The sequence below is a fragment of the Cydia strobilella genome, chromosome 1 (assembly GCF_947568885.1).
Source record: "Cydia strobilella chromosome 1, ilCydStro3.1, whole genome shotgun sequence".
NCBI classification, from domain to species: Eukaryota; Metazoa; Arthropoda; class Insecta; order Lepidoptera; family Tortricidae; genus Cydia; species Cydia strobilella.
Window position 1 is genome coordinate 7,309,621 of NC_086041.1, and position 27,006 is coordinate 7,336,626.

Genomic DNA, 27,006 nt, shown 5'->3' on the forward strand with positions numbered 1-27,006 from the left:
ATGGCAAGCGCTATTCTTATGTACAGCAAACTTGCGGCCATATATTTCAAGCCCCGCTGACGCTGAACAATCATTTTGATCAAATCGTGTGGGAATTCGATAAGAAACGAACGCCGTACCTATACAGAGCAGCAATTCGTTAACTGGCTTACTTAGACAGACTAGACAGTAGAAAGGAGAAAGTAAATATAACTGAGCCATTAAATTGACTTTCTTATTAGATGTAAACTTGTTAAAGAAAAACTGTCATTCAACAAACACATTTTAATCTCTAGTTATTCATATCCATCGTTATTGAATGCAATAACCAATGAATATTTGCCCTGCAGTAAAATGTGTGAAGAGCAAAGTGGGTTTCTTCGCCGAGCGCCTCTACCACTCCATGAAGGGCCTGGGCACCAACGACAAGACCCTCATCAGGATCGTGGTGAGCCGCTCCGAGATCGACCTCGGCGACATCAAGCAGGCCTTCCTAGAGAAGTACGGCAAGCCCCTGGAGGAGTGGATCGCTGTAAGTAAAACTATACCTTGTTTCTTTGTAGCTAAGACGCATAATTGGAAGCTAAAGTTAATCACAATAATATGAGGTATTGGGTACCTACCTACAATTGGTCGGAATTAGTTGGTCATGCGTTGGAATTAAATGCTTCATTTTATTTGGAATTTGCTGATTTTATCAAAATTGTTGCAAATAAGATGCTTAGTCCAAAGTTTTGATAAAGGCACAATTTCAATATCGGCCAAAAAAGGCTATTAATTATTTTAGTTAAATTGACTTATATATTCACGTAACCGAAAATATTGTAAACTATTTCATTCATAAGATCATTCGTGCCAATGAGCTTTGGACAATGTTTAAACTTTTTTATTTATGGTTTATATCGTGTTTGATTATAGTTCACTAACACTATTATTTTGTTATCGGTGTATTTGGGACTCACTAAACCAATAACCATTGCACATGCGTAACGTTTTATCGCACACTTTTAACATTTGTTTAACTTAATCGTTAAAATATATAATTAGCACATTTTATCACCTAATTAACAGTGTTCCATAAATCGCACTTTTAGAATCACATATACCTAAATTAAATGTATTCATATCATACCACTTAATAGACTAATAGATAGGTATTTGTTTTACAACGGGGCCAAGTTGTTGTTTAACCGCTCGTGCTATTATTGACACCCGAGCAAGCGAAAGATTCCATAGTTCAAACACGAGCGTAGCGAGGGTTAAACAAATTTTGTCACCGAGTGAAACACAATTTTTTTTACCACACCAACGCGAGGAAATTCCTATTTAAAATATGGTACAAAATCAAATTTAAATGAACGTTATTAAACATTTTTCATTCAAAACATATCATCATTTAAAAGTCAATTCTTGGCAGCCAACATAAGGAAACAACTCAAAATTTGCATCACATTACTTGTGGATAAAATGCAACTTTCTCATCAGTTTTTGAACAATCAAGAGAGCCTTTACCAGCTGGTGTAGTGAAAATGTAGATGTCGCCTAGATAGTAAATGGTAATGGTAATTACATTAGAACTGTCTTCCTGACTGCATGAAATACTTCAAAAATAACCCTTTTCCTATGAAACTGACCCATAATTTCAAACAAGATTTGTGTAACTGAAAACTTACCATGCTATATTGAATAAAAGGCATGACACTATCTTCAACAGCAGAACATAAATTCATATTCACATCTTACCAATATTTTAAATTTATCATATTAATAGATTGCATTTTTGTATCAATTTCAATATACAGATCTATTTATTATTATAGCTATAAGAAAGTAGCTGAAAGAGAATAAATTAATAGAATCGTTATAATTAGATTAATGAGTGAATTCGGAACGTAATCAACAATGTTGTGTTTAATTTTGTGTTCGTTTTCACAATTTGCTGGGCAATTCTTCGGCGTTTTAACTGACAATAAACTAATCATAGACACCCAACTTACATCAAATAGTTGAGTGTCCTCGACACTTCATTTTCTACTCGAAATTATGGGGTAACACATAGTACCTAAGTATTATCTGAACCCTGAGTAGATGGATTTTAAGTAAAGACTTTCGCTATTAATGATAATTACCTATATCATTAATAACGATATTTGAGATTAAAAAGTTCTACGTTCATTGGTCAACAACATCTTCTGGGCCATGCCATTTTATAAACGCCTGTAATCTGTTACACTTACAGCCAATGTAGATGTTAAAAAGAGACTTCCACTTGTATAATTTATTACAGGCCTTTATAAGACGACGATAAAGGCTTGACTTGAAACCAAATTTACGGCAGGCTAGGTTGAAACGCCAGAATTTGCCCTAGCTGTTTGGTATGGCTAACCACGGATCGCGTGTTGGGCGCCACGCATGGCATAACTTGCTTCGAATGTTCGTAATTTAACTAAAGATTGGTTCAGGCTCAGGAACATCCGTTTTGGTTGCAGGGCGACACGTCCGGTGATTACAAGAAGGCTTTATTGACCGTTGTCGAATAATTGTGGGGCAGGCGGCGGCGATTCAAACAAACGCTAATTCCAATTATTTAAGCTAAACGTCAATTTCTCGGTTGTAATTTGATCTGATAGGCCATCGGCGCGCGGCCTTGAAACTGTTATCCTCACTTGAAAACGGAGCGAGTCAGTTTTGCGGCCGCGCCTTAAAGATTAATTTATTTTTAAAAAGATCTGTATATTTTGTTCCTCTGCGCATAGTCATGTAACTTATCTTATCTTCGCACTGTACATACTGTCTAGCTAACGGCTTCTTCATGCATGAGCGCGAGTGCTGAATGGTTTTTACAAGTAGTTGTTGATTTTTCAGGAGGACGTAGGAGGTACTCGGGGCCTACTGCTCTCTACCTTGAGCTACTAGACCCCGCATGCCACTAACATGCAAACTCAGTATTACGAGCGTCCTTTCGTTCGTGTAACCTTGCTGTGTGAAGAAAGTAGTCTCATCACAAATACTTATACCATTGTATCGATGTAACTTAAATGTGCATTTTATTAAAGACATTTATAATTTTAAGATATTAGAAATCTCGTGTTTGGATTTTTTTCTTTACTGAAATTTATTTATCGCATGGTGTGTGAAAAATCTCAACTGAAATTGTGGGCCAGTTTCGTATTAAGTTTTACGCTTATTACAGCTTCGTTTTCGGTATTGTTTGCAGGAAGACATAAACGGCGATTTCCGAGATGTCCTAGTCGCCCTTAGTTACTAAGCCTGCACTATGAGGCTGATTTACTCTTGCATGCGTACCTAGGTATACTTAATGTAACATGGTCTGTTAGGTCGTTTTGTACAAATGAAATGTAATGTTTTCCAGGGTGATACGAAGGGAGACTACAAACGCGTGTTACTCACTCTCGTACAATAGCGACGATACGCATAATATAAGACTACATGTTGTTATGAATTGATGTTGTGCGCATAAGCTAAGTTCCGATCTGAAACTGCCTTTACATTGTATAACTGTTGAGAAAAAGCTTGATATTTTTGTGAAATGAGATATTTATTGATGCTGTAGTTTCGTTTACAATATATTTACATTAATAATTAAACTATGTTCTACAATTTGGTTTCATTCTACCTCCCTTATCCCTTCCTCGGTTATCTGAAAACAAAACTCTTTCTATCAAATATGTAGATAATTTGTTAGCAAATCTTATGGAATCATTTCATTAATTCTATTTTAAACAGTTGTCTTGACGGGCTGGGTGAAAAGCACGGCCAGCGATAAGATCTTGTGTCATGAATTAATTCTAGACAAAAACATATTGCTACTAAGAGCAAAGTATCGGTCGTGCATTTTTTGTATCATATGCATATCATACCACTTACGCGAACTGCTTGCTGATAGGTATGCTCATGCTCTAGGTAAGTAAGTATTTTTATGCCTTTATACTAGTCGACTTAGGTACCTACTTACATAAAAATCTACATACAATGACTGGTAGTTGCTTAGGTATTAGATTGTAATTCCTTGCTTAAAAATAAATTCGTTTCTTGTCGTAGGTATCGAATACATATATCGGAGCGGCCAATGTGTTGAAACAAATCCTCTACCTATTGTCACATCAAAGTGCATGTTCAGTCGTTTTAGAGTGCCGTGGGCGCTCCTATACATCTGATGGCGACCGTACTGTCTAATGCCGCCTAATGAATGTTAGTGATTAAGGGAGACCCCACACTAGCGTCTTTTGAGCGTCGGCGTCTAGTCAGCGCTATGTAAAATGGCGTCGCTGCGCAGTTGCGCCAACGTTGCGTCGAGCAGCAGCCATAGAGTTTACTACACGCTGACGCTCGGGAGACGCTAGTGAGAGATGGCCCTAAAACGACAAGACACACGATAACTAAAACGTGTAGAGATGGAACACAAAAAGGAAAATTATCAGTAGGTATCATTTAATGGCGGCTATAGAATCTAAAGTCGTAGGTATTCATAATTATCTAAAAAGAGTAAACGGGCAGAAGTTTAGTTTTTAGGTGCCAGTATAAACATACCTTGAACGTGCCAACAACGTCAAGCGCGTCGGTCGACTTGAGCATGAGCGCGTTGGTTAAAGCACCCACGTTGGCTCTAGAAGAGAGACCTACAAGGGTGCTCAATTGCTCATCTCGTTTGTCAACACCTGCCAGTAAGAACGTACCTTGAACGTGCCAACTACGTTAGGCGCGTCGTTCGACTTGAGCATGAGCACGGCGCGCTCCCCGCGCTCCCCGCCGCGGTCCGCGAGCAGCACGCGACGCGAGCAGCGGTGCGCCCACGCGTCGCCTAGGGCACCCACACTGGCGCCAGAGGAGAGACCCACACGGGTGCTCATCTCGTTCGTTAACACCACCTGCCAGTATCATCATTGGTTATATGGATATTTTTCTTATGTGTGGTGGCAATGTGTCAAAGCAGTTCATCTATAGGGTAGGTAAGGTAGATCAGGTACTGACAAACTGTGGCTGAGATAAAGATAACACAACACAGGTGGCTCTTTTACTGAAATGTCATCCGATCCACCCATGATCAGTAGTGGATGGACCAACTTATTAGATACTAGCTGTTGCCCACGACTTCGTCCGCGTGGATTTATTTCCCAAAACACTTTCAACCCCTTTTAAATCCTATTAGGGGCTGAATTTTCAAAAGCACTAAAATTATTTTTTGTAGGTACTTTCGAAAATGTTTGTCTTCCTACTAATTTCAAGTCCCTACTCAAATCGATCCCGTTAGGTACAAACTTTTTAACCCTATTAGGGGATGAATTTTCAAAATCGCTGAAATCTCTTTTATCGTATTTTATGAAAATGTCTTCAAACGGAGTTTCAAGTTCCTAACTTAATATAAAACTTGATCATCATACAAACTTTCATCCCCTTTTTAACCCCCTTAGAGTATGAATTTCCAAAAACGCTGAAGCTACTTTTCTTCTATTTTAGTATAATACCTTTTCACGAAGTTTCAAGATCTCAGCTTAAAATAAAACATGTTCAACCCCTTTTTAACCCTCTTAGGGATTGAATTTCTCAAAATCGCTTCTTATCTCTTTATAAATGCAACCAGGTGTGCAAATTTCAACTTTCTATCTTTTGTAGTTTCGGCTCTGCGTTGATGAATCAGTCAGTCAGGACACACGCATTTATTATGTATAGATAGATAGAAGATAGAATATTAAAATATAATTGGTATTGTTAATGGTTAAGTTAGCATAAAGCAATTGGATTTCTGGATACTTACAGCAATTTGGTTTTCTAATGCAGTTTTATGTAACTCTGCCATGAGCCGGAACAGTAGCCCGGTCCTTTGTTTTGTGGATATGCCCTCTTTGAATGGGAATGCAATGGAATCTATTACTATGAGTTTTATCTGAAATCAAAGTAAAATAAATATTTTTTGATCTCTGTTACATATATTCAATTTAGAAATCTGATTCTTTAGACTCTTTAGAGCCTGGTAATTTTATAAGTCAATTTAAAAATTTACGTATTTTTTTTAATTTCAGTAAATAAATATGTTAACCTTTCGTATGCTTAGGAGCAGATCTGCTCCATATATATTCAACTTAAACATGAAGTTGTCACGATTGCTATTTATATGGCAATTTTTTGACATGTGCATACGAAAGGTTAACAGTCTAACAGCCACCATATAAAATATATGATCAAAGTTACAAACAATGTATTTTTGGGGAATGGCTAAATATTTAATATGGATACCACATAAGTGCCTTGGTGTAATACTAAAGTTTAATAAATAAAAATAGATAGGTATCTACACTGCAATAGATTAGGTACACTACATACCCCAAAAGGTGCAGAGCTGTGCAATATACTTACATTAGGATGTTGCTGCACAAATTTAGGTAAATTGTGAATACATGCACAGAACTTCTCCAAACCAAATGCATCCATGAAGTGTAATTTCTTCAAAGCATCTTCTTCCTGCACCACTATGCTTGTGTGCAGTAGCCTCTGGCATTTGCTGAGGCTTGCAAAGAGGATTTCTAAAAAAAAAAAGTATTGTCTTTCTCCCGCATAGCAATTAGCAACAGTGCATTAGGATGATTATGAAATACCTAGTAAACGTACTGAATCTACACAACATATTACATGCCTGTATACTTTTATGAGTATCTATCTACTGTAAATGCATGTAAAGGACTATGCGTCAAAACGGTCCAAAAACCAACAGAGTTGAGGGTTATTTCATTTAATAGGTATTTTTATCTACTACTTATATTTTATTATATGGGCACCAAACGGAAATCCATTGCAGAACTCTATTGGTATTTTAGTGAAAATGTCGTTACCCTTATTACTTTGGCAATATATTTATTTATTATTTTATTTATGTTAAACTTTATTGCACAAGAACAAGTAAAAAGTACAAAAGGCGGACTTAATGCCTTGAGGCATTCTCTACCAGTCAACCACTGGGCTAAACAGAAATTAGTAAAAAATTTGTAAAAAAAAATGTTCTAAATATAAATTCTAATACTAACGCCAATGTACAAACTAGTAATACTTATATACTATAATACCTTTATAAACTACATAAGACGGACTGCTTGAACCATTTGCCGCGCTCGCCCGGCGGTGTGCGAACATCTACCCTGCAGCAATTATTTTACTTACTTGGACTCTTATTTCCTAGTTAATAAGGGTAACAACATTTTGACTAAAATACTAATATCTCAGTTCTGCAATAGAATTCCGCTTGGTGCCCATTGAACAAAGTGAAGTACATAGAAATACCTATCTAATGACCTAACTCTCATCTCTGTTGGTTTTTGGACAAGGCTCCATACAAAAGCCATGGTCCTTTCCATTACCCTTATTCTTACCTTTAAACCTGTAAATACTGAAATTCGTATTGGTGTCTATGTATAAGGCTTCAGAGCTTAGTCCTCCAAGGACCTTTGGTATTTGAACAGAAGCACAGAATTGTAAACTAAAACCAAACAAAATAATAATATGCAAAATAGCCAGTTGTAAGTAACAAATTTAATGTGAATTAGCATTTTTAACTCGGTAATTAGATAAAATAAGACTTTAAGGATTGACTAGCAATGAATTAGTAATAGCATACAACTTACCATAATTGTGTTTTTCCTGAGCCTGGCATTCCTATCAATTCTGTAATAGAACCCAACTGGAGCCCGTCATTGCCTAGTGCATTATCCAAGCTCAAACTGAACGAGGGTATAGACGGTAAAGAAGTTTCTCTCTAAAATAGAAATAAGTAAATCAATGTTCACTTCAATAGAACCTTAAGAGTCCGCAGCAAGCTCGGCCGATTTCACCTTCCTATACAAACGGAGTTTCGTTCTCATTTTAAAACTACGTATTAGCTTATAATGAAACTTTGCACATACAATGACATGGCATATCTATGCCTGTAATGAGTTTATATAGCTCCAGCTTATAAAACCAACGAAATAGAGCAAAAACAAGTTTTGTATGAAAAACTTAAATTCGCTGTATTTTTTTAACTGTGGTATCTGAAGCTACATAAACTAATTACAGGCATAGATATACCTTGTTCTATTGTAAGTACAAAGTTTCAGATCAATTCAGCTAGTCGTTTTAAAATGAGAGCGTAACTACGTTTGTATGGAGAACCGAGCTTGCTACGGACTCTTTTAAATCACAGAATTCGTTTAAATCACAGAACTAACCTGCCATAATTCTGTTGCATTATAAATTTTAAAGGCTGACATTATTGACTGTGGGTGGCACACTAATGGCACATAAATAATAAAATTCTCACTTTTTCAGTCACAAAATGCAACGAATTTTTGAAATTTCGTGGCTGATCAACGTTGACGTTGACATTTGATTTGTTGATCAGTGTTGCCACTGTTAATAGAATTAAACCTCAGAATAATGACTGAGAATTAAACCGTACTAACCGTAGCGGCGTGATAACCGATTATTTCCGACTACAGTTTTACAGAGCCATCTTTTGTTGAGTAGTAGTAACTAATCAATATAAGTTTACAGAGCCACCTATTGTTGAATAGTGTTACTGATTTAGTTACTATTTACTTCGGTAGATGGCAAGAGGATTCTCATATGCATAATGATTGTACTATTTACCACTAGATGGCAGCAGTTGCTTAAGTTAAATGTTAAATTTATATTTTTTAATATATTTTAGTTTGTCAAAGGGCCGTGTCATTTCAAACATAGACAGAATCATACTATCTTTATCTTACACTAGTAATAGCACCCAAAAGAAAAGGATGAGTATTGTTTTTTTGTTCTTAATTACTGCCAATTTGCTTTGACCAACTATATTTATAAATTTTTCTTTATTTTTATTACATTAATTAAATTCTGTCTCATTAATATAATCTCAATATGTACTTTAAAAAAATTAGATACATTTAATCAATCATAATTTATTTTATTTGTTAAACAAAACGCCAAAACCGTGCGGACACAAAACGAAGTCAATGTCAAGTTGTCAATGTCAAAATAGACATATTTTTATTTGTAATTTGTAAATCAGTGCGATATTTTTATAAGAGTTCTTAATTTGTTACCTTTAAATCCTGTTATAAATCAACAGCATGAATCAAATGAACTTGCATGTTCCTTTAAACCCAGTGGGAGCGGCTCCTAACGTCGGAGTCGGTGTCGGTATGCCAATGCCAGTAGGTGGTGCTATCATGCAGCAACCTTCCCCTCAACATGCTCAGCAAATGCAGCCGGCAATGGCACAGCCGCCTCAGCAAGATAAAATGGACAATATTTCTAAAGTCAAGACGCTCATGAGCTCTCTGCGTGAGTCTATACCTGTAAGTATAATGATTCCATGTTATTTTATTGGGTCCCTTATCATAAACATTAGCTTTCTAAAACCTAAAGCAAATGAACTAAAACGGAGTTACAGTGTCTATGCCTTCAGAAGCTTGAATTATTTTTAAAAACATATTACACCAAATTCATTGTTGGATTAATTTATTTATACAGAATTCTTTACCTTCTCTGCATGTAAAAACCTATTTTAGTACACCAAGCTTCTTTTGCGAATTATTTTAATTCACAAAAATGGCTTGATAATGATGAAGATGTGTTGGGACGCCTTGCTGGTAACAGGCCAGCAGGCAACTGCTTGCAACTTATTAAAAGAACTGACACAAGAATGTTCCCTTGAAAGTTTTTTTTTACAAATAGAAATAGAAACTAGTTATTCAGTGTATAACTTGTAATACAATACAACTAACAAAAAATATGTTGTGGGCACCCAATAGTATTTTGAAGTACCTAACCTGATATTTATCTATATGTAATGAAATGATATAAATCTTAAATTTTTATGAATAAAAATACATTTACACACTAGTCACAAATTGCAATTGCTAGTCCTATGATATGCATTGAATATGTTATTAATTTATAATTATTAAAATAATTTCTCATACATTTCCTTTTTATCAAAACTCAATTAATGGATATCATGTCCAAACCTGACTGTACATATAATTGGCAAGACAACAGATATCCGCATCAACTTAGAACCAGTTTCAATCAGTTCCTAATCTCAAGTAATTCAATTAACTTCACCCACAGACGCAACACCAACTGATAAGCTGCACTGCATTAATAATTACCACTTATGTAATTAATTTTTATTATCTTTCAGATGACTCTTAAATCAGCAGCACAAATTTTGCATCAGAATCACAATATTGATTCCAATTCACAGTAAGTTATGATTACATCTTATTTAGGGTTGGTTGCACCAAACCATTTGTCATCGTTAAAATGTTTGCAGAATTTTATTGTATGGTTAGTTTCATAGCTCTCTGTTGAGTGACTGTCCATTGATCGTGGTTGGTACAACTGGCCCTTAGAGTATATTTTCAATAGTAGCCAAGAAGAAGACTAGATTAGACTAAGTGACTGTGACGTTAATGAAAATCTCAAATAATTGACAATTTGCAAACCTTATTGCAAAGACTTAAGGTTCAGCAATGGCACTAGACATTCGTATTTTTATATGGCCATCTATGGTAAAAAAAATAAAGAAATTTCAACATGACGTCTACTTAAAAATCTTAAAATACTAGTGGATATTAGAGCCAGGTATATAAGAATTAGTTTTATTGACTGGCTTTGCTTATTGGGGCAAAATTAGAACTTTCATGGCCTAACAGTTTAATAAGCTTGATGGTATAGGTGTTTGTGGAATATAGCTCTTAATTGGTTTGCCTCTTATTTGAAAAGTAGAGTACAATACGTAGTTTTAAGAGATAATAAAATCTGACATTGATGCATCAAGGCGGTTTGTTTACAGAGTACCTAAAGGGAAACGCGAATCCGAAATTTCACTATCTGCCTCTTTATCACTCAAATATGCAAGAGTGACAGAGATGTTACATACCGAAATTTCGATTTTCTGGTTTCGCGATAGACCCTCAGATTGTGGTAGTAGCGCCCTCTGCGCAGAGTTTCGCGTAATATTCCCTATTGTGCAAATTTGTTAAAAAACAAAAACATTTATTTGAGCGAACAAGAGATAACTTTCCAAGGAACTTTCACAAATCTAAAAATAGTGAATTCCGGTCCTTACCATATGGCAGTAACAGTATATAACAACATACCTTTAGAACCAAAACATATAGAGAAAGATACAATATTCTTTAACAAACTAAAGAAGTTCATGATTGTAAACTCATTCTACAATATAAAGGAGTATCTTAATTATAAGTTTTAATATTGTTACTTAGAGTGTGTGCTAGTTTTTAAGTCTTATAATAAGTCTTTATATTGCTGTGCCCCAACGGGGTTTATGCTGGAACATGTAAATACTTATAAAATCTTGTAAAACCCATAAAAGCAATAAATTAATTATGTTATGAATTATTAATTAATTATTAATTTATATTCAACAGAATGTCACCTTCAAACAACTAGTGTCACCCATGACCACCAAAGTGTATGATGATTAAATCATTTTACGGTTAAATGATGATTTAATGTTAGTATGTCTCACAACAGTTTAAATTCGATGTATGATGATTGTTAAATTAGACAGATGTTCATAAATTACGCCGTTCGTTAGTATTTTGTTTTGGAGTACATAGTTAACTAAGTTGATAGCTGTTATGCTCACACCCGGGATCAACAATTTTATCAAAAGAAAGTATAAATACGTGGTTATATAACATGCAAAGGTGATTGCAGGTTACCTACAATGTATGTATAAAGTGAAGCAAACAAGCATAGGTCACATCAAAATATGATACGAGAAAATATTCATCTAGGCCAAGAGACGGCCTCGTAATTATCTCCAAGATAATTTGTTGTTCTTTTTTTTTTAGGAAAGGTATAGACGCTCCAGTGCCGCGATTTGATAAGAATTTGGAAGAATTCTTTAGCCTTTGTGATCAAATGGAGTTGCATTTGGTAAGTTGTTATAATGTTTTAAGTAATGGCCATTCAGTATGATATTGTTAGTGCTATATCTAGAAATCCCACTGTCTAACAAAACCGATTTTTGTCGGCGGAAGGACATGAATTACGTTGTCCCTCCCCAACGCATGATACGTCCTCTTTTTTACCGCTCGGAGCAGTCCTTAGCGCCAAGCGCCCGAATTGCTGCCAATACGATATGTAAGCGAGACAGTGCTATACACGTATATAGCGAGGTGTCCCGCTCGCACATCGGAGCGGCGTGCAGATCCGCATTCAATGTAAAGATCGCCTTAGGTTCACATCTCTCAATATGTGATAATTTATATATCCCAGTTACTTTTTACGAAAAACATTAAGTAAGATCACATGAAGTACCAGGTACCACTGTTTTCACAGCGTCGACCCTTATCGTAAGTTGCTCTGACTGAATAATGTCAGTACCAGACCATCAGTCAAAGGAAGGAATAGTTACAATATCCTTGGAACACAAAACATTACTTAACACCTCTCCTTTTTCTACTTCTTGATTTAATTGCAGCTACATGCCTATTGTTTAGCGATCTAGTACAACACAATTTTGTACCTTATGTATACTTGATACGGTCTATTTCTATCTTTTAAGTTTTGTTCGCTAGTACCCTATTGAAATAGGATAGTTGGTCATACATTAGGTAGGCTACAATGTCTCTATATCGTCCAATAATTAACTTATTGACCCGGGTGCTTTTGCTAAGTATGCATTCTTATCTCCGATGTCTTTACGTGACTCCTTATCAGTTGTAAACATTTGAATGTTTTCTAATGCAAATCATCATGTGATGTTATCGGATATTTCTTTAGGATTTAAAAGGGCCGACGGACGGGGAGGACGTCATGGTCATGCCATACGTAATTGTCCGTTGTTAGGTCAATACATTCTAATTAACACCTGCTTACAAGTATAGGAAATAATTGTATGAACCATGAACTACACTGATCAACTTGGAGGTTACATTACATACCTAATAATCATTTTCAACAGACTTAAATGGAAATTGACTAGTACATACTTGTAGGTAACGAGATAAATATGGCACGACGGTATACACGGTGGTATTTTCAGTATAGCAATTATGCTATACTGAAAATTTAAGACTTACTCGTAATCCAATTGAGCATGTAAGTGCTAACATCCACACTCTTGACTGGCAATCGGTGGACCTTATGTCTTTGCAGTAACCTGGTAAGGCCTAATATAAAGTGCATTACAATGTACACCCTTTCGATCTAATTGGAACCTTTCAAAAACCAAATAAAGTAGAATTCTTTTGTTTCAGTGTTTTCTCAAACAACTGAAATTCATCCCAATTTATTGTACAAGGTTCAAATATAAAATATGAAAGTTTTCAATGGCGGGCCTTATCCTCGTAAGGATAAGGTTTACGAACTGTCAGATAACAAGGAGTGATTGTATTGTACCTACTGAATTTTGAATAATATGCTTGATATAAGTAACTTATCTATATCTAATGCCAGGATTTGTCATTATGCAGAACTACATTTAATGAGTCTTTTGATAATGTCACTTAAATGTCACTTGTATCTACTTGTGTGATGTGATATGTACCAGGGGGGTGTCACTTCGCAGTTTAGGTACATTTGGCCGGAGCGCCTCCCGGGCAGGCGTATGGCAATGGGCTGCCGCTCGAGTCGCGCAAAATTTTAAATTCATAATGCCTTCGAAACCTAAATCTATAGATATTGTTCTGTTTACGGATGTCTAAATAAACGGAAGAACAAGGAAGCAGAAATAACATTTTTTTAAATTCCGGACTATATTGACCGACATATTTTCAAAGGAATAAGTACTTCTGTGGCATACCTACTTCGGTGAGAATCAGACATACTATCTCCGGATAAAAAAAGTATGTTTACAGAATCAACGTTTGTAATTCCTACATATTTATCTTAAAAATAATAAATCAGTAGGTATAGGTACAAAAACTTGTCAAGTGACAACCCCGTGCCGACACTCACAGTTCGGTCATAAGAGGCCGGTGTCGATTTTAGTCGCAAAAATGTAAAATTGATAGATTTAGTCGATGAAATTGTACACCTTATGTTACCAAATTGAAATAACAAGTACTGGTTTCTATTAGCACGTCTTCTTATCTTGCCTTTTATCAAATTAGTATTGATTTTTTTTCTGATGGACGTTTAGGTAAACGCGCGTAAAGCACTGATTTTGTCGCTCTTATTTGTAAATTTCGTTTAGTTTGGACTGCTAAACATGGTAAATGATTTATCGGATTACATTTTTGTTATATGACTTAGAGTTCGAGGAAATGAAAGTTAAACGAATTCAATTTTCTCCAGAAATTACTTCAAAACAAGTGACGATTTCTCTGAAAATCGACTTAATTTCAACGTAATTTTGATACTAAACAATCTACAACCGTTGCTGAAACTATTCTTATACATCAATTTGTATAATTTACCACCATCATTTTTTGATGAATTTTTAAAAATTGTACCTTCTGTTCATATATTACCGGTGACGCACGCTCGCGACCTCATTATTAAAAGGCAAGATGAGAAGACGTGCTAATAGAAACCAATACTTGTTATTTAGATATTACGTAACAAAACGTGTATAATTTCAACGACTAAATCTATCAATTCTACATTTTCGCTCCAAAATCGACTACGGCCTCATAAAACTGCGGCGCGCAAAGAAGAACATTCACGGTTCGTGCGCGGTTATAAGTTTCAATTTTGCTTGCAGGCGGCGAGTATAGGTATAATTTTATACCTAAATCTGACTTTTGTGAAGGAGTGAATTTTCTGTACGGTAGTACTATTAGTTATATTAGTTATTCTGTGTTTGTACTTTCTAGTACTGAAACTGATTACATTTTTTGTATTGACATTGTTTTATTTTTATATTTTTTATTATTGTGATATTTTGGCGTTTTTTATTTATTTCTATTTGCATTATTTTGGTTTGTTAACTACTAATTTTAATTGTAATTTGATTTTATATTCTGGTGTTAGATTCTAATTTTCATTATTATTACAAAAAAACGATCATTGTGTGGTCAGTAGTACAAGATGAAATGTATGTAGGTATATTTTAACTGTGTGAAAACTGTATACATGAAATAAATAAACTAAACTAATTGGCGGAAATATATTTCAAACTTGACATAATTAATTTATGAAAGGAGACAGCTGTGTTACCTACTATAGCTTTAATTAAGCTGTTAGGTTGTTTTAATGCTTTGATTAAGTAGGAACAGGAACCTCTACATTGTTGTGAAAAGTGAAGATAATGAATGCTTAAGTCAAGTTAAATAAAATACAGAACAGATACACTCTAAAGCACAATTGAAACGAACGAAATTATGTATTTTCATTACCATGTATCAAATTGAAATTGGTAATAACTATGTAGCCTTGTAATCTTGTAGGGCGTTAGTGACCTTACGTGCACTTAGAATTTGATCAGTGCAAAGATTGTCGTTTTAGGTACGTATGGACAATTTCTGAAATATAGAAGATATTGATTATGAAATTTGTTGATCGGTTAAATCATAATTTTTTGACCCCAGCGTACGGCGATAACGTGCATCGAGCAGCAGCAGTCGGCGGCGCACTACCTGCCGTCTCCCGTGCACCCCGTGCGCCTCGACTCCGGGCCCAGCGCGGTGAGTGCTGCACACTGTTACCACCGACACAGGGAACTGTCACACGAGCACGTGCAGCGAGCAATCGGCGCACTACCTGACGTCGCCCGTGCACCCCGTGCGCCTCAACTCCGGGCCCAGCGCGGTGAGTGCTGCACACTGTTACCACCGACACAGGGAACTGTCACACGACCACGTGCAGCGAGCGGCAGTCGGCGCACTACCTGCCGTCGCCCGTGCACCCGGTGCGCCTCGACTCCGGGCCCAGCGCGGTGAGTGCTGCACACTGTTACCGCCGACACAGGGAACTGTCACACGAGCACGTGCAGCGAGCAGTCGGCGCACTACCTGACATCGCCCGTGCACCCCGTGCGCCTCAACTCCGGGCCCAGCGCGGCGAGTGCTGCACACTGTTACCACCGACACAGGGAACTGTCACACGACCACGTGCAGCGAGCGGCAGTCGGCGCACTACCTGCCGTCGCCCGTGCACCCGGTGCGTCTCGACTCCGGGCCCAGCGCCGTGTGCCACCTTCCTGCCACCAGTGAGTTTCCTTAAATTTTCCTTCGCTTCTTGGTTTTGTGCGACCTAGATGTTTTTCTGCACTGACTTTACAGAAGGGTTCAAACTCATTCCACGGATATTTTGCGGCGCAATATTCTGTACTCATGAAAGTAAGTTTTTCTGAGACTGTTTCAATGAGCTGCTTTCCATTTGACTCCCGTAATAATCTCCGCTTAATCTTCGGTGTTACATACTTCACAAAATCAAGTATTTCGTCTCTTAGATAACCATATTATGTACTTTAACAGGAGCAGAAAGGTCCTAACCTTAGCACACCTCGCGATAACAATAACAAACAAACTTATTTTTTTAGCCTGGTTTGTTTGTTGTTGTAGGTGAAACTAAGATACTTTATCTCTTTACTACCATAGACTGATACGATTGAACAGTCTAACACTTTACTACATCGGTATAAGGTCTACTCATGGTCACTTACGCATGTCTTTGTTTATTCAAATCCAGCCCTTTTTAGAATAGAAACTAATCACCAAAATAATTTATCCTGTGTAGGTATGTGTTATGTAGGTTCTAGATATCGATAGAGATTAGTATTGTGGACAAATTAAGTATCGGAAACTTGTTTGTGTAGTGTACGGTCTATTTGTTTAGGAACTCTTATCGATTTATTATATTATAATTAATAGTAGGTACATTGTGCAACGAGGGGGGGGGGGTAAGTAAAATAATGCAAATGAAAGTCTATGCATTCACGTAAGCCGCAGGCTATTTGTTTTACTATTTAAATATATTAAACACCTAACATTAAGTAGTTAGGTAACTTATAGCAGCTTAGATAATAAGGTACTTTAGGTTCCTAATAGCCATTATTTATGTTCAGATATTATTTACCTTTTGTCCTTTGTGGAACCTATTTGATAAACGTTCTGTTAAATAAAGAATGATCTGTTTGTATTCCAGGAGAGCACACTAAGCTACCCCCAATACCTGAACACGGTGCGGCTGCAGATCTCGTACGCCAAGGACATCCACGACACACTGGTCGCCGCCGCACAGACCGAGTGGCTCAAGAAGAACTAGCTTTATACCCTGCACCACTAGCAAGTAAGATTCCTGTTATTATAAGGCTAATATTAAACATTCTTACAGAATCAGACTTGTATCAATTATCATTCATTAGTCTAGTCTGGGACCCCCAAGTCATAAAATTAAACGACCAAATCATAAAATAACTTTATTTCAGAGGAAAAATGGATAATGCTTAGTATATTTACATCTGGGTACATAATACGAAATCTAATGCAAATTACAATTTACATAAGCTTTTCTATATAATAATATCCACCTAATTCTTACCGATCACAAATCAATTGCACGAATTTAATCTTGATATTTTTTCAGACATGTTTTTGAGATCATTTTGAATAAGTAAGGTCATAAATTTTTTAACAGTATAGACCTCCAGACATTATAAATCACATTTATAAAATAAAAAAACAATAGATACATTCGTCGACTACAAATCATCTCCTTGCCTAACATTCTAAAATAAAGATAAAACACACAACATAGTCAAACAATACGATCAAACATAGCTTTTATTTCTTAGAAGTAAACAGATAGTTAGATCATTTCGAAGAAAAATAGTAAATGTCACATTTATCTCCAAAAGGCATTCCGGTTTCGCGAGGACCAGCCCGGGCTCTCTTCGGACACCGCAGTTTAATTGAAACACTTTTCAAATCTTATTCATATAAAATATCACAACAGGAATGAAAATTAAAATACTATCAGTCTTTTGTTCTTGAAGACGCTATTGCAGGAACATCAGTTTCACTAATCCAGCAATTTCAAGTACCTGAAACAAACAAGATAGTGTTACTATCAGCTCAATTTGTTTTTTAAATATGACTTTCTGTAGCGATACAGTCGGATACAGTGCCACAGTGCACGCTGCCCGTCCAATCTACTATTGCCCGAAACATACTTGCAGTAGCGATTCAATAGTGTGACCTCGGACCTAGACAATACTGTGTTCGATAGTTCAAAGTGCACATGTAGGTTCTCTTAGCACTTTAACTATTGCAGAGCGGTGACACATTAGGGCGCACCCAGCGACAGCCGCGGGGGGCGACACTCTAAGGGACATAAATCCTGCTTATCATTCGAGAGAATATGTTTGCGTTTCTGTGACCCTATAGATAAACTTATTATTATGACATAAATAACGCTGGCGGTCCGCCCGCTGTGGAATAATACGGGCTCATTCATATGATGGATGCTCGGACAAACAACTGCCTGTATACGTACTAGAAATATCTTGATGAGTCTAGTAGTAGTAGTGTCGAATTAAATTCATACTACAGGAATATTTCATCAATGTTCAACTCAGATGTCAATCTAGAGTCACTGACCGATTGAGATACCTACAATAAATACAATTCAACTAGGTATATTATAGAAATAGTAAAACGTATTTAACCTACTTCATTTGCAAAATAAGATCTTCTTGTTTTAAAAGTATTCAATACGATCCTTTAAGTTAAGAGTAAATATATTTTACGTGCCCTACAGTTGAATTCTGGGCCAGTTTGTTCTTTGACATATTGACAGTAACTTGGTAGTTGGTAGGAATTCCACACGGCCTTCACATTAATTATCATTGGGACAAGGTACAAAGTAGTCCAGAAATCAAATTGGTTGGCTGTATCAACATGAATGTCCTATAATACTTAGCTGTTATCAATTATTCTTTATAATTAGTTTTCTCGGTACCACACGGAGTGTTTGTTTTCCTTTTAAGTAAGTACAAAAGCCTACGACCCAAGATAACCCAATATCATCGAGTCAAACAAAAAATCAAAAACAAACGCCTATTGTATTCAAAACATTACCTATTCATTATAGATATATTATGCAGATGGATACCTCGTAATAATATTCAATAGTCATAAAATTATATTACATTTGTGATGTCTATTAATTTAATTTATGTAATGTGTTACGTGTTTATCTATCGTAAGCAACTCGCAGTGAATTAACTATAAATATTTTATAACTAGCTTATGCCCGCGACTTCGTCTGCGTGGTTAGTAATTTGGGTAGCTTATTTTTTATCCAATCTGCTTTTTATCGGATCCCCATACAAACATCCCCCCCCCCTTTTCACCCCCTTAAAGTCCCCCCTTTAGTTCTGGGATAAAAAAACTACCCTATGTCCTTCCCCAGGACTCAAACTATCTCTATACCAAATTTCAACTAAATCGGTTCACCGGTTTAGGCTGGAAGAGGTAATAGACAGAAAGACAGACACACTTTCGCATTTATATTTTTTATGATTATTTTTGATTGAATTTTTTTTTATTTGATTTTATAATATTAGCAAAGATATAACTCCGTAATAGATGGATACAGTCTAAGGAAAAAACGTGCCTCGAAAATCAAGAAAATTTGATTCTCGTTCAGAGGGCGCTACTAGCTTTGGCCTACTGTCGTATAGATGGCGTTGACGGTTTCGTTTGTTATTTAACAATTTTAACGCATATCAGTGAAAGAACATGGGTCAAAATCATAAAAATAATTAATGCAAATAAAAAAAATCATTTATCCATATTTAAATACATTTTATCGTATTTTTATAAATCTTCATTTTTAGTTTTAAAGTGTGTCGACAGATGGCAGTGAATTTACTGGGGTTACAAAATTTACTATGACAGTACCGCTCTAGTATAATAAGTTACTCTATGATATTAGTAAGTAAGTAAGTAAACACTTTATTGCACGAAAAAGAAAGGAATCATGGTTACATCAGATAAAAGTAGTACAAAGGCGATCTTATCCCTAAGAGGGATTAGTTAATTAGTATGGATAAAGATAACCATATTAATAGTATGCCTGAAAGCGATTAAAGCAAATTACTATTTAGTAATGATTCGTTAGTGGTCATCGACCCTTTGGTATTGTTATTTGTACTCGGTACGCCAATATATCGCATTTGTGTAGACGTATGTTTTATAAGTATACGAGATATACCTACATTATCATATAGCTAACATGTTTACTCTAGCCTAGCTGGGACACAGGTACATGTAGAGCCCAAGGCGCTGTACGCTAACTCTACACAGCTTTTGACAGAACAAAGTGTGGAATCGTCTTTATAAATGAGAAATTGACGTATATGATGCCTTTTTCACATTTTCTCTCCCTCTATCTCACATTATCTCCTTGGAACGGCTAATTTGATAAACACAGGACCTCACATTGATGTTTATTAAAATATATAACAAAATTCCACAAGCAATAAAATCAATAGAAAACCCCAAATCATTTAAAACCACCTTAAATAAATACATACAAAAAATAAATTATACAGCAGTATTGTATAATACTGCTGTAAGTAAGGCTTATTGTACCTATTACTGTTTTTTTTTACTGCGACAATAAATGATTTTTTATTTTTTATTTTTAAATAAATACTTATTAATGAAGTGTCGCGTAATGAATCATGGCATGTTTTCTTCTTGCAGTTACAATAACAAAACCATAAATATCTCAGGATCGTTATTCATTGATAAAAAATATATGAAACCTTGTCCAGTATCTGTTAGTATAATGTTATTAAAATTCAATTAACAATGACAGATTTAATTGATTTTAATGGTAATGTATTGTGACAATAATTGACAGACAATTAATTGTTAAAATACACAAAGGAGATAAAGCTGTTAATAGAATATATTTCCGGTGCTGTGATCATAACCGGAAACGGCGGAAACATCTCTATTCCCAGTAATTAATTTGTTTATCTATATTTGAGTACCGAGTTCAACCGAGTGGGGGTTTGTAAGGTCAAAGAGGCCAGACACGGACATAATTGCGGTGTCTTTTTAAGATCACGAAAAAAAGTTAAATCGTCTCGGCCGCTCTACGCTGTGGCTCACCACACCACAACTGTCCCTCAACAAGTCAACCCTATTCCAGTGTGTCACTACTCCCTGGGGGGTCGCGAAACTCGCAAAGCTCGTATAGGGCTCAGGGGTCTTGTAAAGCCTAACTATCAAAGAAAGCAAGCAGGACCACCTTGAATCAAATATCATTGGGAGAAGATCGTGCGCTATCGCCAAGCTTCAAGTTTAAAGTTGAAGAATGTAAAATACTTACTTGGTTCAGCCGAAGACCTGCTGCGCGGCGTACGTGATGTGCAGGAAGCCGTCGTCGCCGCGGAACTGTTCGTACGCCTGCGCCATGGTCATGCTGTGGCTGGCCAGCACGCGCTCGTTCACCAGCAGGTATAGGGCCTACAACAAACAGCTATTAGGAAACAAATCTCCACAAATGGCCATTTAATCTTTGCACACCTTAGGCCTGTGCGATGGGATGGGTTATGTATTAGTACTACTTATACGCAAAGTTGGAGTTGGATCCGCGTTTGGAATTGGATATGCGAGTTTTAGGGGCATTAAATTGAAACTCTATTTTTGTGTATCTTCGAAAGAATTCATAAATATGTCTTACTTTGACATCGTTCAAAGATCTATTAATTCATTTGGTATGAGGACTATGAGGTACTCAATATACAGATTAAATACAGCGGGTCAAACTAATTTAAACATTCATCTTCGCGACACTTACTTGTGAATCCCGTAGTTTCATCTTCGTCCTAATTATAAAGAGGAACTGGGACATCGTGAGCTCTTGGGGCACTAGAAACTTCTTCCTCCCCAACGCCGGGACTTCTCTTTCCCGTATGTAACGTTCCACGTACAACTAGAAAAAATACAATTTTAATTAGGTTCAAACATAAATGTTAATATATTTTTCCTTTTTTATTGTGGGACGTACCACATTATTACAATCTATAAATTGTATATACAGATGTCAAACACAATGAAAAAATCAACGATGATCAAACTTTGGTCAACGTGGGACTCGAACCCACATCCTTGGATTGCCGGTCCAATGCGTTACCAATTGCGTTGGATGTGGGTTCGAGTCCCACGTTGACCAGAGTTTGATCATCGTTGATTTTTTCATTGTGATTGACATCTGTATATACAATTTATAGGTTCAAACATAATTAATGGGTCTTACAAAGATTACGTTCAAAAATTTTTTTTCCAGTAAAACAGATGCCTAAAAGTTTGATGCAGGAAAGAACTACATAGCAGGCGGTTTTGGCCGAAAAACAAAAAGAAAAAAAAACAGGTATCGTTAACTTAAAGCAGAAAATGCCTGCTTTTTTTTACTGTCTGTTTGACACAACTTTACGAAGTTAGTTAAACTATCCTTCTTTTCTAGAATGACACTCAATTCGTAAGCTAGAACTCACCGGTACTTTGTTTGGGAATCTATGCCTTATCGCTTCCACTTCTTGTTTCCCTGTCATATCTGTAACAAATGCAAACATTTTACCATTCGTAAACTTCCGTTGCCCGTTTACATTACTTGCTTGTCTTGTAAAGTACCTAGTCATGTGGCTTCGTCCACTTGGACAGCATGCAATAATTTATTGCGTGTCACGCGGTTGATGAAACGTTAATTAGCTTTAATGATGGCTTCAACACACTTGGTGTCGCTTTCCGACCCTCCAACATAATACAAGGCGTGGCTAATGACAACAAAGCAAAGCTTTGTGCAATAAGAAGAGTAAACTTGTATGATTAGTAAACTTAAACAAACAGTCTCGTGCAGCGTCGCTGTGTTGTTGATTATTGTACTAACCGTCCTGGTAGCCGAACACCTCCTGCGAGGCGTACGTGATGTAGAGGAAGCCGTCCTCGTCACCGTGCTGCTCGTAGGCCTGCGCCATAGTCAGGCTCATGCTCAGCATAGATCTGTTGTTGATTATTAAGTACAGCGCCTGTTAAAAATAAAACTTGTTAAAGTAGGTGCCTCATGAATAAGATTAAATATGTCAGAACCAGTCAAATAAAAAGTAAAGACCTCCTTTAAGAGATCCACTCTCAAGTTTGGTGTAGGTACGTAAAATTTAACGTCATCATTAGTTATCAAACTTATCAAAGTCGAGCCCCTTTTATTCGTCAGCAGAACCTTGTATGACGCGTGAATACAGATCTTTATCTATGGTTAAATTTACATTGTAACGATTTACTTATTCTCTCACTTGTAAACAATAAGTTTGTTTACCATTTGTTTGACGTACGGATATTTATTTATTTTATTTTAAAATTTAAGTCAGGCAACATACTCGTATTACATATATCTTATAGACTAACATAGGTACATATAAATTTCATGAACTTAAAAACTAAACAAAATTTTGGCAACAGAACGGCGTGGCTTCGTTGAATCGTCTATCGTGATATGGGGCACGGTCAAGTCTGTCGAACACATTGTGGTAAAAAGGTTTCTTACTTGGTTAGGTTTTATTTTTATCCTGTTCCTAATTATAACTAGAAACTGTGACATTGTAATGTCTTCTGGCACTAGGAATTTTGACTTGTCCAATGTTGGCAAACTTTTTTCTTTCTGATACCTCTCCACTATAATCTGTCAAAGAAAATAATATATTATTAGTATATATAAGACCATAAGACTCATTATTTGTTTATAAATTATCACGTCTGATTAAATCGACATAAAATCATTCAGTTTTACATTTTTCATTACTATAAATTATAAGCTACGTAAACACTCAATAAGCTAACAAATAACATACAATAATGACAAACGGACCATATTGTAAAACAAGGAAATCTTACCGGTATTTTATTTGGGAATTTATTTTTGATCGCCATCACTTCTTCCTTTCTGGTGACTGTAACAAACACAAATATTAAACAACGCATACATTATATAGTTACTCGTACCCTATCAACCCATTCGAAATTGTCATAGATTGGTCTGGTTGGTAATAGGTTAATTCAATTTCAGTGATATTGAGTTTAACAAATGAAATGAAATGAAATACATTTATTTGCTAGAATGCAGGTCAAAAAAGGTACAAAAAGGGTAAATACAGTGAAATACAGTGAGGGTGAAGAGTGAAATTCGTTTGTTTAACAATTACTTACATTGCTTCAATACTGATTTATCCTACTTGGTACAGTAGGTACACGGATGGTTACCCTACCCAACCCGATCGCCAAGCTACCGTTTTGACCTGCTCATTGATATCTAAGTACAGGGTGGTCTAACTATCTAAGTAATCGATCGAGTAATCGTCGTACCACTAATCACTATTACATGATATTAGTATTAGGTTTGGTAATAATAATAACGTGACTTATTAACCTGTGATAAGGTTTGTTATGACCAGGCATCGTAAACTGCGAGCGAAATCCATTGAAGTACTATTAGGGTTGTTACTTGTTGCCATACGTCATTTCAATGGATTTCGCTCGCAGTTTACGATGCCTGGTTATGCCTACTCGCGGTAGGTTCTTCCTTCACCCAGGAGGACCTTTTTATTTCAAGTATAATTTGCTAAAATTAGCTACCTAATGGGAACACTTATAGAACGCATTTGCCCGTTTATCTTTTATTTTTCATTTATTTTGGTAGTGTTACTGAGTCATAGACTCATAGATGAATATAGTCTACACTTCAATGCCAGTCGGTCTTTATTACTAGGTTTTTAATTTACTATAAGTAGATTTTTAAGGAACTCGTGATAACAAAATGCAATCTCGCGCGCAGTTGTAAACAAATTGAGTTCAATGCACCAGTTGTAGAACGGTACGAAACTGAATCTCAATTGTTTATATTTCATGTGGAAAACAACATTTAGAATAATATTATGAATATTATAAATTTATGATGTTTGGCCCATATTTTATACAATTTATAGACTTCTTAATAGTAGATTGTTTACCAAGGGTTGAAAGGCACCCATTTCTGTCGAGGTAGTTTGGCGCTCGACCGCAGTGAGAGCGCCAATAGTCCGAGACGGAAATTGGTGCCTTCCACCCGAGTTAAACACTCTACTTTTTCTATCGAATGCGAGGAAACCAAACAAGACAAGGCAATTTTGCTAAATCAGTAATTAAAGTACCTAATACGGTCATGATTTTTTTTTCTTTGCAATCGGAGACTTTAGAATAGAATAGAATAGAATAAATCTTTATCTTTACATATGTGAAGATAAATAACCCATAGCGAAAAACATTTAGATTGCAATATTTACGAAAACACACATATTTTAACAAACTGCGATGCAGAGTAATTTTAAAATAAGTTGTTAATTATAGTATGAAAATCAGCGGGATTGCCTCTTCCTTTTTAATTTTTTACTTTTTCGTTCTAAAACTCCCAATAGTCATTTCACATTGTATGATATGATACTCGTAAATCTCGTTTAATAATCATATTATTCTAGCATTGATCTGACGTGGCCCGGATTATCCGATAAATAACTAATAATATTTGATTTGAAATAGGCACTACTCCCGCTTCATAATTATCTCATTAATACTTTGCAGTGAGGAGTTTGAGGGATACCTAAACCGCAATACATAGGGAGATTATTACCCCAAAGGAATTTCGGTGGTGAAGATATGTCTAATCAATTAGATTTCGCCTGGACTACCTATTGTGAGATTTTGAGCAAACATGAACTTAAAAAAGTATAATTTTCGCACTTTTATCGTTTGTGGGTAAAATGCATGGTGTCTTGGCTTGTTCGTTTTGTTTTATGATTAGGTAGTACCTAGTCATTTAAGTTTTTAAACTTCTTAGTTACTATTATATTGACCAAAGGAAGAGAAGTTTTACCTAATTTAACATTTACCCATTTAACAGCAGGAGCCGAGTTTTAATTGCAAGTGCAGAGATGTAATATAAGAATCACGTATCTATGAATGAGTAAGGATTTCCCCATATTTATCGAAATAATACCTGGTTCACGATTCTACAAGTTTATCAAAAAATGTAAGTGACACTTACCAAACGGCTTTTTCGATTTGAAGCACTGTCTCACATTATGGTTCACATCATGTTTTATTAACGTTGTTACAAAGTTCAGTTCCATTTCGAAATATTTCCGTTACTAATGATTGGTGATGTGTATTCGTGCTATCTAATTGGTCCCGGCCGTGCACCCTCTTGCCACTGTGAAGCTCGACTGCTTTAAAGTAAACAACATCTGGAACTTTTATCATTTACCATTAGGTCGAGGGTTGTCATACTGCTCTAATCATATCTCTATGTGCACTTGCTAGTACGTATATGCTTACAGGTTTTAATTATTTGTTAGTATAATTTATAGTGACCAAATGAGTTGTGAATAAACCTTATAAATATATAATATGTGGGTAGGTAGGTATCTCACATTTATACAAATGTAGGTAAGAGGGCTATTCGTTGAGTTTAGGTTGGTAATTATCTATTACCTATACTTGCCATAATAAAAGTAAACGTCTTTGTAAGTACTTAGTAGATAGTAGGTACTTATTTTAGTAGGTCGGTATTTTTCCTATTTCCCTGTGGTCTTTACTTAATTTTATTGTTGTTAATCTAAGTGACTTCAAAGATAGGAAGATTTCCTGGAAGGGGTGTGCCGCTGCCGAGCTGCAGAGCCGTGACATCTTGTTGCTGAGTGAACGTGTTTATTATTGATTCCGCGACAAAGTATCTTATCAGGGTGCGTAGCCAACGTGCCAATCGATTACGCTCCGTAGCAAACGAAACGCAACTTGTCTCACTATTAATATGGAAGAGTGGCTACGGAGCATTAACGATTGGCACGTTGGCTACGTGAGCTATTATTTAGTCCGCAGCAAGCACGGCCGAATTTCACCTTCCCATATAAACGGAGTTTTGTTCTCATTTTAAAACTACGTGTTGGATTGTAATAAAACTTTGCACATACATAGGCATAGGGCTGTGATTATTTAATATATCTCCAGCTAAACAAAC

The 27,006-nt window shown here is 36.0% G+C and overlaps 4 protein-coding genes across 9 annotated transcripts in view; 2 read left to right on the forward strand and 2 right to left on the reverse strand.

The window, feature by feature from the left end:
* Positions 1 to 3,600, forward strand: part of LOC134755897 (annexin B9) — a 75,478-nt gene extending 71,878 nt beyond the window's left edge. For 3 of the 6 annotated variants that reach the window (XM_063692595.1, XM_063692603.1, XM_063692559.1), the window contains exons 7-8: positions 330 to 511; positions 2,845 to 3,600. In XM_063692595.1, coding sequence (XP_063548665.1) covers positions 330 to 511; positions 2,845 to 2,895 — 233 coding nt within the window. In that variant the 3' untranslated portion in view covers positions 2,896 to 3,600. Of the gene's footprint in view, positions 1 to 329; positions 512 to 2,468 lie in introns of all 6 variants that reach the window. The other 3 variants (XM_063692569.1, XM_063692579.1, XM_063692587.1) reach the window with 3 other exon arrangements.
* LOC134755925 (DNA repair protein RAD51 homolog 3-like) lies at positions 3,094 to 8,356 on the reverse strand. Its single transcript, XM_063692615.1, has 7 exons — positions 8,196 to 8,356; positions 7,614 to 7,744; positions 7,362 to 7,468; positions 6,355 to 6,521; positions 5,756 to 5,884; positions 4,677 to 4,868; positions 3,094 to 3,640 (listed from the first exon to the last, which is right to left on the reverse strand). Exons 1-7 carry the CDS (start codon positions 8,235 to 8,237, stop codon positions 3,608 to 3,610), a joined length of 801 nt encoding a protein of 266 aa, XP_063548685.1. The 5' UTR covers positions 8,238 to 8,356; the 3' UTR covers positions 3,094 to 3,607.
* A 651-nt stretch (positions 8,357 to 9,007) lies between these two features.
* Positions 9,008 to 17,593, forward strand: LOC134755937 (mediator of RNA polymerase II transcription subunit 29). Its single transcript, XM_063692640.1, has 6 exons — positions 9,008 to 9,320; positions 10,169 to 10,230; positions 11,850 to 11,934; positions 15,534 to 15,629; positions 17,092 to 17,235; positions 17,533 to 17,593. Exons 1-5 carry the CDS (start codon positions 9,093 to 9,095, stop codon positions 17,209 to 17,211), a joined length of 591 nt encoding a protein of 196 aa, XP_063548710.1. The 5' UTR covers positions 9,008 to 9,092; the 3' UTR covers positions 17,212 to 17,235; positions 17,533 to 17,593.
* Positions 17,353 to 26,372, reverse strand: LOC134755930 (uncharacterized). The gene is made up of 8 exons (XM_063692629.1): positions 26,035 to 26,372; positions 23,853 to 23,908; positions 23,506 to 23,640; positions 22,852 to 22,990; positions 22,460 to 22,518; positions 21,763 to 21,897; positions 21,292 to 21,428; positions 17,353 to 17,989 (listed from the first exon to the last, which is right to left on the reverse strand). Exons 1-7 carry the CDS (start codon positions 26,117 to 26,119, stop codon positions 21,297 to 21,299), a joined length of 741 nt encoding a protein of 246 aa, XP_063548699.1. The 5' UTR covers positions 26,120 to 26,372; the 3' UTR covers positions 17,353 to 17,989; positions 21,292 to 21,296.
* Positions 26,373 to 27,006: the final 634 nt, after the last annotated feature.